The sequence below is a fragment of the Mobula hypostoma genome, chromosome 11, assembly GCF_963921235.1.
Source record: "Mobula hypostoma chromosome 11, sMobHyp1.1, whole genome shotgun sequence".
Taxonomy (NCBI): domain Eukaryota; kingdom Metazoa; phylum Chordata; class Chondrichthyes; order Myliobatiformes; family Myliobatidae; genus Mobula; species Mobula hypostoma.
Genome location: NC_086107.1, coordinates 112,818,482 through 112,836,745, shown reverse-complemented (window position 1 = coordinate 112,836,745; position 18,264 = coordinate 112,818,482). Strand labels below are relative to the sequence as shown.

Genomic DNA, 18,264 nt, shown 5'->3' with positions numbered 1-18,264 from the left:
GGACATCTTCAAGGCATCTATCATTAGGGACTCTCATCACCTTGGTCATTTCCATCAGGAAGGAGGTACAGAAGCCTGAAGGCATACTCTCGATGATGACTCAGGAACATCTTTTTCCCCTCTGCCGTCCAATTTCTGAATGGACATTGAACCCATGAACACCACCTCACTAATTTTTTTATTTTTGCACTACTTGTGCTAATTTAATAGTTAAATTAAATTAGTACATAAAACAAATTATTACGTCAAATAAGTTAATAAAATACAATTCAAAATGCATGTAATTCTGAGCACAGGTAAACAGCTCGCTGTCCTAGTGACGCAGCCTGAGGGAAGAAGCTGGCAGTCGCAGTCCTAATCCTGATAGTCCTGTACCTCCTCCCTGACAGTACTGGTTGAAAGAGACTGGGATTGGGCGGTAGGAATCCTCTACAATGCTTTGGGCCTTTTTTTTGCAACGTTCCCGGTAAATGTCATAAGTAGTGGGGAGGGGGACCCCAGTGATCTGCTCTGCAGTTGCTACTATCCTCTGGGTCATGCGGACCTTGCAGCTTTTGCACCACACAGTGATGCAGCCAGACAGGCCACTCCCGATAGTGCTCCTGTAGAAAGTTGTTAGAATAGCAGACAGGATCTCTGTTTAATATCCCATCCGAACGATGGCACTTGTGACGGTGAACACTCAGCACTGAAATGCAAGCCTAGGTGTTTGTCATTCTGTGTCTGGATAGTGACATAACCCCCCAAAACTCTGATTCATACGTGGTTGTGACTGTCTGATCCTGTGTAGTTGGAGGATGGAATTAGCTTTGATGCCACAAAGAAAGGAGTGGTTGGCCCTGACATCACCTTCCAATTTCCATTCTCAATTCATTTTTAGGGCATGTGAATGAGCTGTCTGGTAAAAGATGCAAGAGATTAGCTTTATTTGTCACATGTACATTAAAACATACAGTTTCAGAAATGCGTCATTTGTATCAAATCAGCAGGAATAGCGCTTGACAGTCTGCAAGCGGCGCCACATTTCCCGTGCCAATTTAGTATGCTCACAACTCACTAATCCTAATTGCACATCTTTGGAATGTGGGAGAAAGCCCACACGGTCACAGGGAGAACGTACAAGCTCCTTACGGATGGTGACAGGCATAGAGCCCTGATCTCACAGCAGGCATTGTGAAGCATTGTGCGAACCGCGAGGCTACAGTGTTGCCCTGTTGAAGTAATTTTTCATTTGGCTGTGGTGTCTCACGTGGCTGTAAGTTCATAAAAGTGAAGCATTGTGATTTTAGGCAAGGTATTGACAATCTGCCTGAAAAAGGACGGGTGCGATCTCTATGCCCTTAGTACCAATGATCACGTGTAGAGGTTCGAATAAATTCTCTCCAAGTACAAATTCAATATACTTACTGCCCATCGTGCTGCTGGCATTTAAGGCAGCAATGAAGGCCCTCTATCTCTTGTGGTGTTTATCATGTCAGTAGCTTCCTTTTGGTTTTCACTACTGGCAGTCATGCAAGTCCCATGCAGAGACTTTGCAATACCGTTGCAATCAGACGTAGAAGGATTCTTCATTGCTGTTTCCATAACAATCTTGTTTTACCAGTCAGGGTGGTTAGCCCTGAGCTGAACCCCCGAACCTGGAGGATCAGTGGATTTCTCTAGTCTGGCCTCTGGCTTTTGATAAGGTCATCCATGCCAAACAGGTCAAAGGGTAAAGCTCAAAGCCCGGACTCCAACCAACATAGCTGAGGCACACGAGCCTCCAAACCACAACAAGGATGTGGTCCTCTTGGAGGACAAATTCAATATATGCAACAATATTTTCTCTCTTTGCACTTTCTAGGTGCCATAATCTATTTAATGATATTACAGAGAACCAAGCACCCATAGACATGTATTGCGATGCAGTTGCTTGCTGATTAAGTTTTTGTTCATTATGTTGAACAGACTGAGCGGGATGTGAGTGTGCGCCAGCGAGCTGCAGACCTTCTTTATGCCATGTGTGATCGAACAAACGCACCACAGATTGTGGCTGAAATGTTAAGCTACCTGGAGACTGCTGACTATTCCATTCGAGAAGAAATTGTGAGTTTTGCTCTCTTGTCTCTTTCAAAAGTCATCTACATCAATAACTAGCATGTAGAAACTCTCTTCTGTCCTGTCCCCTCATTGGTGTAGTGAGAGTAGGGAAGATGAACCGATTCTTTTAGATTAACTTTGTGAATTAATATACTTCTGTGAAACTCTCTTCATTGAATAAGACCGTAAGATATAGGAGCAGGATTAGGCCATTTGGCCTATCACCATTTCATCATGGCTGATCTATTTTCCCTCTCAGCCCCAGTCTCCTGCCTTCTCCCCATATCCCTTAATGCCCTGACCAATCAAGAATCTATCAAACTCTGCCTTGTATACTCAATGACTTAGCTTCCACAGCCACATGTGGTAACAAATTCCACAGATTCACCACTCTCTGGCTAAAGAAATTCCTCCTCACCTCTGTCCTAAAAAGATGCTCCTCTATTCTGAGGCTGTGTTCTCTGGTCCTAGACTCTCCCACCATAGGAAACGTCCTCTGCAAGTGGTGGTTAGAATGAATACTGTTTACCTTTGCAAAGAAGGATCATTCTTCCCCCTACTTTACCTCACTAAATTCTTCACATAAATGGCTGTTTACTCCTTTGGCCTTGCATCCTGAAATCAGCAGCTTTCATGTGTGCTGACTTTGGGACTTTGAGGGTATTTTCTGACCTGATCTCCACTATTTTCTCCGTAATGCAGCTGTTTGGAGATGTGAAAGAGTGGGTTTCCATTTTTTTTTTAAACTTACTGTTGTGTTGCTTGTATAGACTGCATAAGTTTCCTATATTTGGACCATAAGACATGCTAGGAGCAAAGTTAGGCCATTATGGTTGATTTATTATCAGTCTCAAACCCTGCCTTCTCCCCGTAACCTTTGATGTTCTTACTATTCAAGAACCTATCAACCTCCACTTTAAATACACCCAGTGACTTGGCTTCCACAGTCGTCTGTGGCAATGAATTCCACAGATTCACCACCCTCTGCCTTAAGAAATTCCTCCTCGTCTCTGTTCCAACTGGACATCTAGTATTCTAAGGCTGTGCCGTCTGGTCCTAGACCCTCCCACTACAGAAAACATTCTTGCCACATCCACTCTATTTAGGCCCCTCAATATTTAATAGGTTTCAGTGAGATCTCTCAACCCCTCATTCTCCTAAACACAGGCCCAGAGTCATCAAATGCTACTCGTACATTAACCCTTTCATTCCTGTGATCATTCTCATGAACCTCCTGTGGACCCTCTCCAATGCCAGCACATTCCTTCTGAGATAAGGGGCCCAAAACTGCTCTCAGTACTTCGAGTGCAATCTGACCAATCCCTTATAAAGCCTCAGCTTCACATCCTTGCTTCGGTATTCCATTTCTCTCAAAATGAACGTTAACATTGCATTTGCCTTCCTCACCACCTAGTCAAACTGCAAACTAAGGAATCCTGCACGATTACTCCTAAGTCCCTTTACACTGCACCTCTGATTTCTGAATTTGCTCCCCATTTAGAAAATGGTCTACATCTTTATTCCTTCTACCAAAGTGCATAACCGTACACGTCCCTATATTTAAAAAATCTTCCGGAAGTAGTAGGGGACCGAGGGCCCAGTGAGATGGAGGAACTGAGGGGAAATGCATGTTAGTAGGGAAGTGGTGTTAGGTAAATTGAAGGGATTAAAGGCAGATAAATCCCCAGGGCCAGATGGTCTGCATCCCAGCGTGCTTAAGGAAGTAGCCCAAGAAATAGTGGATGCATTAGTGATAATTTTTCAAAACTCTTTAGATTCTGGATTAGTTCCTGAGGATTGGAGGGTGGCTAATGTAACCCCACTTTTTAAAAAAGGAGGGAGAGAGAAACCGGGCAATTATAGACTGGTAAGCCTGACATCGGTGGTGGGGAAACTGCTGGAGTCAATTATGAAAGATGTGATAACAGCACATTTGGAAAGCGGTGAAATCATCGGACAAAGTCAGCATGGATTTGTGAAAGGAAAATCATGTCTGGCGAATCTCATAGAATTTTTTGAGGATGTAACTAGTAGAGTGGATAGAGGAGAACCAGTGGATGTGGTATATTTGGATTTTCAAAAGGCTTTTGACAAGGTCCCACACAGGAGATTAGTGTGCAAACTTAAAACACACAGTATTAGGGGTATGGTATTGATGTGGATAGAGAACTGGTTGTCAGACAGGAAGCAAAGAGTGGGAATAAATGGGACCTTTTCAGAATGGCAGGCAGTGACTGGTGGGGTACCACACGGCTCAGTGCTGGGACCCCAGTTGTTTACAATATATATTAATGACTTGGAAGAGGGAATTAAATGCAGCATCTCCAAGTTTGCGGATGACACGAAGCTGGGTGGCAGTGTTAGCTGTGAGGAGGATGCTAAGAGGATGCAGGGTGACTTGGATAGGTTAAGTGTGTGGGCAAATTCATGACAGATGCAATTTAATGTGGATAAATGTGAAGTTATCCACTTTGGTGGCAAAAATAGGAAAACAGATTATTATCTGAATGGTGGCTGATTAGGAAAAGGGGAGGTGCAATGTGATCTGGGTGTCATTATACACCAGTCATTGAAAGTGGGCATGCAGTTACAGCAGGCACTGAAAAAGGCGAATGGTATGCTGGCATTCATAGCAAGAGGGTTCGAGTGCAGGAACAGGGAGGTACTACTGCAGTTGTACAAGGCCTTGGTGAGACCACACCTGGAGTATTGTGTGCAATTTTGGTACCCTAATCTGAGGAAAGACATCCTTGCCATAGAGGGAGAACAAAGAAGGTTCACCAGATTGATTCCTGGGATGGCAGGACTTTCATATGACTTCCATAGGACTTTTATACTCTCTGGAATTTAGAAGATTGAGGGGGGCTGTTATTGAAATGTATAAAATCCTAAAAGGATTGGACAGGCTAGATGCAGGAAGATTGTTCCCGATGTTGGGGAAGTCCAGAACAAGGGGTCACAGTTTAAGGATAGAAGGGAAGCCGTTTAGGACCGAGATGAGGAAAAACTTCTTCACACAGAGAGTGGTGAAGCTGTGGAATTCTCTGCCACAGGAAACAGTTGAGGCCAGTTCATTGGCTATATTTAAGAGGGAGTTAGATAAGGCCCTTGTGGCTAAAGGAATCAGGGGGTATGGAGAAAAGGCAGGTACAGGGTTCTGAGTTGGATGATCAGCCATGATCATACTGAATGGCGGTGCAGGCTCGAAGGGCCAAATAGCCTACTCCTGCACCTATTTTTGGACTGTGGTAGGAAACTAGAGCACCCGGAGGAAACCCGGACGCAGTCGTGGGGAGACAGGCAACGGTGGGAATTGAACCCAGGTTGCCTGTATCGTAAAGTGTTGTGCTAACCAATACCGTGCCACATCTTTCGATGTCCTTCTGCATACTCCACTTGGAGTCATAGTCCTAGAAAAGTACAGTGCAGAAACAGGCCCTTTGGTCCATCTAGTCCGTACCGAACCAATTTAGCTGCCTACTCCCATCGATCTGCACTGGGACCATAGCCCTCCTCCATACCCCTACCATCCACGTACCTATCAAACCTACTCTTAAATGTTGAAATTGATCTTGTATGCACCACTCCTGCTGGCAGCTCATTCCAGACTCTCTCAACCCTCTGAGTGAAGAAGTTTCCCCTTGTGTTCCCCTTAAACTTTTCAGTATTATCTTTATGTCATGCAGAAACTTGATTACAAAGCCAAGTTATCAGTTAAACATGTCTTTGGTTTACCTGAGAAAGAGCCAGCTAGCAGGTATGAGGGAAGGAGGCAAGAAAGCACCTGGGCAAAATGAAGGATTGGTAATGGGACTGTACAGTGCCGGCAAGTGGCTGCAGTGCATCTGGTACAAGCACACTGATAGAACAATGCAGACTCTGCATTAAGTAGCAGAGGCACCGAACTATTGACTTGCTTGGTCTTGGAATGGACCACAGAAATGATGGTCGTGCTTCGTGTGCTCGGTACACCCTCTGGAGTTTGAGAAAATAACCACTTGCTCTGTTTGTATCAGGTGTTGAAGGTGGCAATCCTAGCAGAAAAGTACGCCGTGGATTACACATGGTACGTCGACACCATCCTGAACCTCATCCGCATTGCAGGGGACTATGTCAGCGAGGAGGTGTGGTACCGAGTTATTCAGATTGTTATTAACCGTGACGACGTCCAAGGCTATGCCGCAAAGACTGTGTTTGAGGTAAGTATCTGACCTGAAATTCTGAAAGAAATCAACAACTTTGAGTTGTTAGTAACACCAAAATAAACCATTTTCCACATCATACATGTCATATTTATGAATTCAGACCATCTCTTCCTCCTAATTCCTTGTCCTTAGCTTTTAAGTTTTGGCACTTTGGGTGTCCATCTAGATGTATGAGAAGGGCTTCTGCCTTCACACTCTCTCAGTCACTGAATTCCAGATGCCCCACCACTCTTGAGGTGGTGGGAAAATAGTCCTCAACTCTCATCTATTATTTCAACTAACTACTTTAAATCTGCCTGTAATTATTGACCACATCACAAAGGGAAATCGAACTAGGCCCCTCCTAATTTTACTTATATTTAACTTCTAAAAGCAATCAGCTGCAGCCTAGTCAGTCACACTTGACTAAAATGATCTGGTTCAACATAGTCCACTCCTACTCAGGGAGTGTCTATTAAGGTACGTGTGATATGTGCTTTGTGTGTGCATCATGGTCCGGAGGAACATTGTTTTGTTTGATTATATATGTGTACAATCAGATGACAATAAACTTCATCTTCTGAAGTCTGCTTTCTGTCTAAATGTTATAACATCCGTCTACAAGACAATATGTAAAGTGGCTTGGGAAGTGTTATGTTAATAAATTAGTTAACATTTTCCCTTTTTGCTGCATAAATAATTTTTAATATTAAGACTTTGCACAATTATTTGATTGCTTGTGTTATGGTACATCAAGTATATTAACCTGGTAGTTTATAGTAGTGAATATGGATGGTAGTGAATATTGGTAGCTCTGGTTGAGGCTTCTGATGTTGTGGTATATGCTGAGCTTGCAGACGGTTCATCACCAGTTGAAGTGACAGCCTCAGTGCCAATCAGGACCCAGACATGTGGGCAAAGGGCCTATTGTAAACACGAGCACTCCCAGAGATGAACATCAACAACTGCGTAGTTGAAGGGCCCATTCCACACACACACACACACACACACTCTATCTATCTATCCTTCCATCCATCTATCCTTCCATCCATCTATCTATCCATCTATCTATCTATCCATCTATCTATCTATCCTTCCATCTATCTATCCTTCCATCTATCTATCCTTCCATCTATCTATCCTTCCATCTATCTATCCTTCCATCTATCTATCCTTCCATCTATCTATCCTTCCATCTATCTATCTATCCTTCTATCTATCTATCCTATCTATCTATCCTTCTATCCATCTATCTATCCTCCTATCCATCTATCTATCCTCCTATCCATCTATCTATCCTCCTATCCATCCATCTGTCTATCTGTCCTTCCTATCCACCCATCTGTCTATCTGTCCTTCCTATCCATCTTCATGCAATCCTTCATGGCAGACTGATCAGAAAATCTAAAACCCCATGGCATCCAAGGAACTGGGATGGATAAATCTGGGAGTACCCACATTTGGGAAGAGCAGCCGTGGAAATTTGGGAGTGCCTACATTTGGGAAGGACACCCACAGAAATCTGAGGGCATCCGTTTTGGGGAGGGCATCATGCAAACTCCACATTGACAGCACTGGAGGTCAGAATTGAACCCAGACTGCAGAAGTTGAGGCAATAGCTCTGCGATTGTACCATTGTGCTGTCCCAAATTTGGTAAAAGTGGGAAGGAGTGTTTTGAAAACTGCCTCCTCCTATTCTTTCTATATTAATCTACTTTGCATTTTGTTTTTAAGGCACTCCAGGCCCCAGCCTGTCATGAGAACATGGTGAAAGTTGGTGGATATATTCTAGGAGAATTTGGAAATCTGATTGCTGGTGATCCACGATCCAGGTGAGCAAACAAGGTAAAGCAGATGGCCAGAGTAACACACAAAATGCCAGAGGAGCTCAGCAGGTCAGGCAGCATCTGTGGGGAGGAATAAATGTCAATGTTTCAAGCCAAGACCCTCCATTAGGACAGTTCATCCTGATATTAAATGCCAACTGTTTATTCCACTCCAGGATGCTGCCTGACCTGCTGAGTTCCTCCAGCATTTTGCAAATGTGTTGATCTGGATTTCCAGCATCTGCAGAATCTCTTGTGTTTAAAAGAGCCGGCCAGTCACTTGTATTAAGATGAGCATATCCTTCTGAGAATGTGGTTATTAGCACTGTTTTGAAGTTAGCCAGGGCTTGTCTTGCTGTTTCTCTGCAGCACTGTGACTTGGCATAAAGTCATCATTAGAGTGTTGTCAATATCCTGTCAAAAGCTGATTGTTTCCTTCACTGAATTCTGTGACCCGCTTTCTGTATCTGTGCCAGAAACCTTGCTCATTACTGGTGAGTTGTATGTCTCATTCTGCACAATGTGTGACATATTTGAAAGAATAATATCCCCTTCGTCCCCAGCTCTAAGAACATCTGCCTTCCTTTCGGACTATGTACAAATTGAGTTGCTATTTTACTTTTTCTGTAATATGATGGTATCCACCATGTTTTAAGCTAGATATGTTTATTGGAAAAAGACGAATTTCCTTTTAACTTCTCGGGTTGGATTTGCATGAAAGGTATAATCTCTCCCACACGCGGTGGTGTAGCAGTTAGCGCGATGCTATTGCAGCTCGAGGCGTCGAGAGTTTAGATTTCAATTCTGACCCCTTTGAGAAGTCAGTACGTCCTTCCTGTGGAATGAGTGAGTTTCCTTTGGATGCTCTGGTTTCCTCCCACAGTCCAAAGATGTACAGTAGGTTAATCGGTCAGTGTAAATTGTCCCTTGATTAGGCTAGGATTAAATGGTGGGATTGCTGGGCAGTGCGGTTCAGAGGGCTGGAAAGGCCTGTTCCATGCTTTATCTCAATAAAAAATAAATAAAATATCACCACATTTTGTGTAAAGAACATCTCTGACATCCCCTTGTATCTTCCTCCAACCATCTTAAAAATTATGCCCTTTTTTATTAGCCATTTTTGCCCTTGGAAAATTTATCTGGCTATTCACGTGATCAATACGTCTTAATTATCTCATACACCTCTATCAAGTCCACCTCTCACTCCTTAGTGAAAAGCCCTAGCTCATTCAACTTGTCCTCATAAGACACGCTTTCTAATGCAGGCAGCATCCTGGTAAATCTCTGCACCCTCCCTAAAGCTTCCACATCCTTCCTATAATGAGGCGACCAGAACTGAACACAGTATTCCAAGTGTGGTCTAACCAGCATTTTATAAAGCTGCAACTTTACTTCATGCTCTTGAATTCAATCCCCCCCCCACCCCCCGACTAATGAAGCCTCCAGGTTCTGGAGCGTTCCCAATAGAATGGAAGGCAGCATCTAAAGGAGAGAGGGAAAATGGGTGCTCTAGATCAGTTGCTTCCAGAAAAAGGTTAGAATCCATCTTTTAAAGATAAAAGTTAACAAAAAATACCATTATTTTTGATAGTTGATATGGCTTTCTGAAATGAAAATAATGATTTGTACATCTGAGCCACAGCTGTTGTACAGGACTTGGGGGTGTTAGTACTACCCTTCAAATTATCTTAAGTGCTCTTACTTCTCTCGAGTTTCTGTCGTGAGTTTTTGTTTTTATTTCAGATTTCCAGCATCTGCGGTGCTTTGCTTCCAAACCCAAGTCATGATCTGTGTCCCATAGCTAGATTGTCCACTCTGGTTTCCACTTTGGCAGTCAATTATTTTGCATCTCTTTCTCCTTATTGTGAACAAGGGTACATGCTGCAAAATTTCTCTAGTGATGGTGACTCATCTATATTTTGTTTCCCCACATCACTGTTTTTGTTTTTATGTGGGAAGCCTATTGCCACAACATCACGGAGCAATTGGTTTTTTTCCTATCGCCAGTGATCACCACACAAGGAGTGTAATGGCTGACGTGCAAGTTGTTTAGATTTTTCCCTATTTCAGTTTATATTGGCTAACTAACTTGCTGCCCATTACGCTGGTGGCATTTAGGACAGCAGTGAAGGTTCTCCATCTCTAGTTCAGGGCTTCTACTGGTGTACAATAGAGAGCATTCTAACTGGCTGCATCGCCAGCTGGTATGGAGGGCAGGGGAGGGCTATTGCACAGGATCAAAATAAACTGCAGAGTTGTAAACTTGGTCAGCTCCATCATGGGCACTGTGGGCATGTCTGTAGTATCCAGGACATCTTCAAGGAGCAACGCCTCAAAAAGGTGGTGTCTATCGTTAAGGATCCCCATCACCCAGGACATGCCCTCTTCCCATTGCTACCATCAGGAAGGAGGTGCAGAAGCCTGAAGGCACACACTCAGCGATTCAGGAACAGCTTCTTCCCCTCTGACATTGAACCCATGAACACTACCTCACTACTTTCTTTTATTTCTATTTTTGCACTACTTTTTAATTTAATTATTTTATATATATATATATATATATTTACTGTATATATTAAATATAATATATGATAATTCAGTTTTTCTCTTGTGTATTGCAACATACTGCTGTCACAAAGACAACAAATTTCACGAGTGTGCCCGTGATATTAAACCTGATTCTGATTTCTTCATCGTGCCAGTAGCTTCCTCTCGGTTTTTACTGCTGTTGGTCATGCAAGTCCCGGGTGGAGACTCAGGAATACTGTCACATTCCAATGTAGAAGGGTGCTTCATTGCCGTTTCCGTAACAATTTTGTTTTGCCTATCAGGGTTGTTAGCCCTGAGCTGAACCCCCAGAACTGGGGGACGGATGCTCCACTCTTAGTCTGGCCTCTACCCTTTGACCTGTTTGGCATGGGTGACCCCACCAAGAGTCAAAGCACAAAGCTCTGACTCCAGCCAGCATAGCTCTCTGGGTCATTGAGGCACACAAGCCTCCAAACCCAGTGACGAGGTTGTGGTCCTGTTGGAGGAGTGGCTAATTAACGATTGTGATAATATTGTGTTGCTTTACACAGCACCTAGAGAGACATTGGTGGCGTTTTGTCCTCACCCAGTATACATGTTCACCTATGAAACAGAAAGAGATCGTAGGTGAACTTGGCTGTGGAGGCCAAGTCATTGGGTATATTTAAAGCGGAGATTGAGAGATTCTTGATTAGTAAGGGTGTCAAAGGTTACAGGGAGAAGGCAGGAGAATGGGGCTGAGATGGGTAATAAATCAGTCATGCTAGAATGCGGAGCACACCTGATAGGCCAAATGGCCTAATTGTGCTCCCATGTCTTATGGTCTGATTAACAGAAAGTTCTGGTCCAGTGTTACTATGTTGATGCTGTAGTGCCAGTTCCCATTGTCCTGTGTATCAGGCAGAACCCTTCTTCGATCGTGAACGATTTAATTTTGTGAAATTTGTTGTTCAGCGGCAACAGTACAATGCAATTCATAACAAAAACTGAATTACAGTCAATATATATATTAAAAAAGTTAAGTTAAATAAGTATTGCACAAAGTGGGAGGGGAAGTAGTGAAGCAATGTTCACAGGTTCAATGTCCATTCAGAAATCTGATGGCAGAAGGGAAGAGGCTGTTCCTGAATTGTTGAGTGTGTTCCTTCAGGCTTCTGCACCTTCTCCCTGCTGGTAGCAATGAGAAGAGACGGGTATGGCCTGGGTGATGAGCGTCTTTCATGATGGTGGCCATGTTTATTGAGGCATCACTCCCTGGAAGATGTTCTGGATGTTGGGGAGGCTAGTGCCCATGATCGAGCTGACCTCACCCCTGGCAAATGCATCCTGTGGGAATAATATGTGCAGTGGCCCTTTAACACTTCCTAGCGATCGCTTCTCGATCAGCTACCCCTGACTGAGTCCTGGGATTACTGTCACTCCAGCTGCCTTGCACATTTACCCGTCAAATGCACAACCACATGCCCTTTGAAATAAGACTTATGAAGATCGGCAAAATTCTCCAAAATGCTAGAGGAACTTAGTAGATTAGGCAATATCGACAAAGGGAAATAGACCATCGAGTTTTCAGGACGAGACCCTTCTTCAGTCCATTTCCTTGCATAGATGCTGCCTGATCTGCTGGGTTCCTCACACCATTTTGAGTGTTGCTCCAGATTTCAGTATCTACAGACTCTAGTGTCTGCATTGTTATTGTTTTACCTTGTTCTACCTCAATGCACTGTGTAATGATCTGATCTGTATGAACAGTAAGCAAGACAAACTTTTCACTGTATCTCAGTACATCTGACAATAATACCAAATTCCAATTCTCTAGGTAGACATAAAGGTTGGCATAGATATGCTGGGCTGAAGGACTCGTTTCTTTGCCATACCATTCTGATTTTTATAACATCATTTTGTGCTTATGGCAGTTGCTAGCAGCTTATTTATTTTTTATTTTAGAGACACAGGACGGTAACAGACCCCTCCAAACCTAAGAGCCTGCACTACCCAGTTACACCCATGTGACCAATTAACCTACTAATCTAAAATGCCATAAGATATAGGAGCAGAATTAAGTCATTTGGCCCATCGCCATTTCATCATGGCTGATCTATTTTACCCCTCTGCCCTAATCTCCCGCCTCTCCGCATATCCCTTCATGCCCTGACAAATCAAGAATCTATCAACCTTTGCCTTAAATATACCCAATGACTTGGCCATCCACAGTTGCCTATGGCAAAGAATTCCACAGATTCACCACCCTCTGGCTAAAGAAACTCCCCCTCGTCTCCATTCTAAAAAGACTCCCCTGTTCTGAGGCTGTGTCCTCTGGTCTTAAACTCTCCCACCAAAGGAAGTGTCCTGTCCACATGCACTCTATTGAGGCCTTGCCTAATTTGATAGATTTCAATGAGGTCACCCCTCATTCTTCTGAATTCTAGTGAATACAGGGCTGGAGCAATCAGATGCTCTTTTCGGACAAGCCGTTCAATCCTGGAATCATTTTTGTGAACCTCCCTTGAACCATCCAGTTTTAGCACATCCTTTCCAAGATAAGGGGCCCAGACTTGCTCGCAATACTCCAAGTGAGGCCTCACCAGTGTTTTATAAAGTTTCAGTATTACATCCTAGCTTTTGATATTCTAGTCCTCTTGAAATAAATGCTAACATATGTATTTGCCTTTCTCACCACAGACTCGACCTGCAAATTAACTTTTAGGAAATCCTGCGCAAGGATTCCCAAGTCCCTTTATGTCTCAGTTCTTGTGTTTTCTCTCCATCTAGAAAATAGTCAACCCTTTAATTTCTTCTACCAAAGTGCATGACCATGCACTTCCCGACACTGTATTCCATCGGCCACTTCCTTGCCTGTTCTCCTAATCTGTCTGAGTCCTTCTGTAGCCTCTCTACTTCCTCAAAACTACCTGCCTCTTAACTATCTTCATATCATCTACAAACTTTGCAACAAAGTTATTAATTCCATCATCCAAATCATTGGCATATAACGTGAAAAAGAAGCTGTCCCAGTGCAGACCCCTGTGGAACACCACTAGTCACCAGCAGCCAACCAGAAAAGGCCCCCTTTATTCCCACTATTTGCCTCCTGCCAATCAGCTACTGCTTTATTCATGCTAGAATCTTTCCTGTAACACCATCGGCTCGTAGTTTGTTAAGCGGTCTCATGTGTGGCACTTCTGAAAATCCAATTGCACAGTATCAACCGATTCTCCTTTGTCTATCCCGCTTGTTCTAACAGATTTGTTGGGCAAAATTTTCCCTTGAGGAAACAGCGCTGACTGCGGCCTATTTTATCATGTGCCTCTAAGTACCCTGAGATTCCATCCTTAATAATCAACTCCCAACATTATTCCAACCACAGAGGTCAGACTATCCGGCCTATAGTTTCCTTTCTTCTGTCTTTTTCCCTTCTGGAAGAATGGAGTGACATTTGCAATTTTCCAGTCTTCTGGAACCATTCCAGAATCTAGTGATTATTGAAAGATCGTTACTAATGCCTCCACGATCTCTTCAGCCACCTCTTTCAGAACCCTGGGGTGTACATCATCTGGTCCAGGTGACTTATCTACCTTCAGACCTTTCAGTTTCCCAAGAACCTTCTATCTATGGTAACTTCACACACTTCATGCCCCCTGACACCTGGAACTTCCACCATACTGCTAGCATCTTCCACAGTGAAGACTGATGCAAAATACTTATTCAGTTCATCCACCATTTCGTTGTTGCCCATTACTACCTCTCCAGCATCATTTTCCAACAGTCCAGTGTCCTCCCTCGCCTCTTTTACACTTATGTACCCGAAGAAATTCATCCTCATCTCCGTTCCATGCAGTGTCCTCTGGTCTTAGACTCTCCCACCGTAGGAAACCCCCTCTCCGCATGCACTCTATCGAGGCCTTTCAACATTCAATAGATTTCAGTGGGGTCACCCCTCATTTTTCTTGATTCCAGTGAGTAGAGGCCCAGAGCCGTACATCTTTGGACAGTGGGAGGAGACTGGAATACCCGAGGAAACCCACGTGGTCACGGGGAGAATGTGCAAACTCCTTACAGACAGTGGCGGATTTGAACCCGGGTCGCTGGCGCTGTAGTAGCATTACACGGACTACTGTGCCACCATATCACCCTATCTGGCCCATTCACAAGTTAGCTCCTTGAAGGTGGCAGGATGCTGTCACCTTGAGCAACCTCAGTCCCTTTTGGCTAGGGAATTCCAGGACTTTACCCCAGTGACCACAAAGGGACAGCACTTTATTTTCAATTCTGAATGGTGGAGGAGTTTTGAGACTGGTGGTCCACAATTTGGGAAACACGTGCTCTTGGTCAAGGCCTTGTCAAGGGTGAAGACGTTCAAGGTGTCAGAGATGTATAGTTCACCAGCAAGTCCTTTCCAGACTCGTCACTGTGACACACACAAAATGCTGGAGGATCTCAGCAGGCCAGGCCGCATTTATGAAAAGAGTAAACAGTCAGGATTTCGGGCTGAGACGCTTCATCAGGTCTGGAAAAAAGAGACGAGAAGTCAGAATAAGAAGGTGGGGGGAGGGGAAGAAGTAGTACAAGGTGACAGGTGAAACTGAGGTAGGGGTGAGGTAAAGAGCTGGGAAGTTGATTGGTGAAAGAGATAAAGGGCTGGAGAAGGGGGAATCTGATGGGAGAGGACAGAAGGCCATGAAATAAAGGAAAGGGGAGGAGCACTCGAGGGAGGTAATGGGCAGATAAGGAGATAAGGTGAGTAAGGGGAAATGGGAATGGTGAAGGAGAAGAGGGGCAGTTACCAGAAGTTCAAGAAATCGATGTCTAAGTCACTGTGTATGATTATTGTGACGTATTTAATTTATTCTCTCCCCTTTCTTTCCCGATCTTTCAGCCCCTTGGTTCAGTTCAACTTGCTTCATTCCAAGTTCCACTTGTGCAGTGTGCCAACTCGTGCCCTTCTGCTCTCCTCGTACATCAAGTTTGTCAACCTCTTCCCCGAGACCAAGGCCACCATCCAGGATGTGCTGCGCAGTGACAGCCAGCTCCGGAACTCTGACGTGGAGCTACAGCAGCGGGCTGTGGAGTACCTGAAGCTCAGCTCCATTGCCAGCACTGATGTTCTGGTATGTAAAACACCAGCGCCCTCATTTCATTTCTGTTTCCTGTTGCTGCATACAGGGTCTATATATAATGGAGTAGTATTTGCATGTGTTCTAATGAATGCTTTAGGCTGGTGTCTGTGGCCCAAGGGCAGGTAGTTCTGTAAGAACCTGTGTTTTCTTAATGTAAATTTGTTATAATTCAATTGATGGATTAAAAGATAAAACGTACAACTGTACAGTGCAGGCCCTTCAGCCCACAGTGTTGTTCTGACCCTTTAACCTACTGCTACAAGATCAATCTGGCCCTTCCCTCCTATGTAGCTTTCCATTTTACTTTCATCTTTGTGCTTATCTAAGAGTCTCTTAAATGTCCCTAATGTTTCTGTCTCTACACAATCCCTGACAGCACATTCCAATGTGTTGTTTTTATAAAGAGCTTGCCTCTGAAGCCCTCCCCATACTTTTCTTGCACCCCCTTGATAGTTGTGTCTCCTTGTATTGACTGTTTCCACCCTGGGAAAAATTATCTGGCTGTCCACTTGATCTATGCTTTGTGTACATCTGTAGTAACTCTCCTCTCGTCGTCCTCCTCTCCAAAGAGGAAAGCCCCAGCTCACTCAGCCTACATGCTTTCTAAACCAGACAGTATCCAGGATCATTGGGGACCCGAGTCACCCCAACCCCAAACTGTTCCAGCTGTTAACTCCGGGAAACAGTACCGCAGCATTAAAGCCAGGACCAACAGACTCCGGGACAGCTTCTTCCACCAGGCCGTCAGACTGATTAATTCATGCTGACACAACTGTATTTCTAATCTGTATTAACTGTTCTGTTGTATACTTACTGTATGAGCTATTTATTACAAATAACTAATTTGCACAACGTAAAGATTTTTACTCCTCACGTATTTAAGGATGTAGGAAATAAAGTCAATTCAATATGAATAAGGTACGGTACTCAGACGACACAGTGCTGGTTACTTACACCCTATTATGCCACTGGTCATTTAGGGCAGCAAGGAAGATCCTTCATTTCTGGTGGTGTTCAGGATTTCCTTCAGCATATCAGAACCCTTTGACTTGTTTGGCATGGGTGACCGTAGGTAGAACTAAAGCAAGAAGCCCTGACTCCAGCCAACATAGCTCTCCGGGATCAGGAAAACCCGTTTAAATCTGTGCTCCGTAGGCAATTGCAGCCTGCTCTGTCATAAGGTGACTTTCTATAACAGAAGATTTTTTTTTTAGGGACTTAACTACCATTTTACAGCTGAATGACCCGTACTTGAGAAGTGGTATGTTGTTGGTAGTGCTTGCTGCCTATGCAGATGGGAACCTGTCCACACACAGCTAAACCTAACAAATTCCAATGCATTATCGACTGTTGTTTGCGGTTATGACCGTTGGATGAGATTTTGGTAATAACTTCAAAATGATGCGGTAAGCAGAAGCAAATGGCAGTTGGGCGAAGCTGGGTCGCAGATCAGCCATGACATTGGAATGTAAAGTAGCTGTAAGGGCCGAATGGCCTGGCCCTGTTCCTGTGAGAGACCTCAATTATAGTGCAATGCTGAGAAAATATCGACCTTCACCTTTCCTATTTGGGTTTTCTAATAAAAACTTAATGTAACTTTGAGTAAATTACAGAGCACAGAAGGAATCAGCTCTGCTCTGGAGCAGACACTTTGAAACAGCTTTTATGCTCAGACCCACGGACCTCTTTCAGTCTGGACACTTTCAGGCTTTGGTCTTTGCTTCCTCATTCACCCGAGGAGAGAAATATTCTTCGTCTTACACCTTAGTAATGTACAGGCTAACAACAAGTTTTGACTGCAATTTCTTTTATTCAAGATGCATATCCCTGCAGGTTAGAACATAGAACATGGAACAGTTCAGGACAGGACAGGAACAGGCCCTTCGATCCACGGTGTAGTGCCAAACCAGCTAAAAAAGTAAATCAAAAATTCCCAAAAACTAACCCCTCCTGCCTACACCACGTCCATATCCCTCTGTCTTCCTCACATCCATGTGCCTATATAAATGTGTCTTAAAAGCCTCTTATGTATTTGCCTCTACCACTGTAACGGTCACCACTCTGAGTAAAAAAAAATACATAAGTAAATTTTTAAATAAATTACCCCTCACATCCCCTTTGAACCTACCCCCGTTTCACCTTCAATGCATGCCCTTTGGTATTAGACATTTCTACCCTGGGAAACAGATACTCCCTGTCTACTCTGTCTCTGCCTCTCATAATCTTATAAACCTCTATCAGATCTCCGCCACGCCAAAGAAAACAACTCAAGTTTGTCCAGCTTCTCATGATAGCACATGCCCTCTAAACCAGGCAGCATCCTGGTAAACCTCTTCTGCACCCTCTCCAAAGCCTCAATATCCTTCCTACAGTGGGGTAACCAAAACTGTTTGCAATACTCAGACGCGCCCTAACCAGAGTTCTATAAAGTTGCAACATAATCTCTTGATTTTTTAACTCAATGTCTCGATTAATAAAAGCAAGCATTCCATAAGCTGCGTTAACCACCCCATTTACCCGTGTAGCCACTTT

The 18,264-nt window shown here is 43.8% G+C and overlaps 1 protein-coding gene across 4 annotated transcripts in view; it reads left to right on the top strand.

Annotated features, from left to right (window-relative positions):
• ap2a1 (adaptor related protein complex 2 subunit alpha 1) overlaps positions 1 to 18,264 on the top strand; it is a 109,816-nt gene that overhangs the window by 49,948 nt on the left and 41,604 nt on the right. For all 4 annotated transcript variants that reach the window (XM_063062916.1, XM_063062917.1, XM_063062918.1 and 1 more), the window contains exons 10-13: positions 1,948 to 2,085; positions 6,096 to 6,278; positions 7,998 to 8,095; positions 15,492 to 15,723. In XM_063062916.1, coding sequence (XP_062918986.1) covers positions 1,948 to 2,085; positions 6,096 to 6,278; positions 7,998 to 8,095; positions 15,492 to 15,723 — 651 coding nt within the window. The remainder of the gene's footprint in view (positions 1 to 1,947; positions 2,086 to 6,095; positions 6,279 to 7,997; positions 8,096 to 15,491; positions 15,724 to 18,264) is intronic.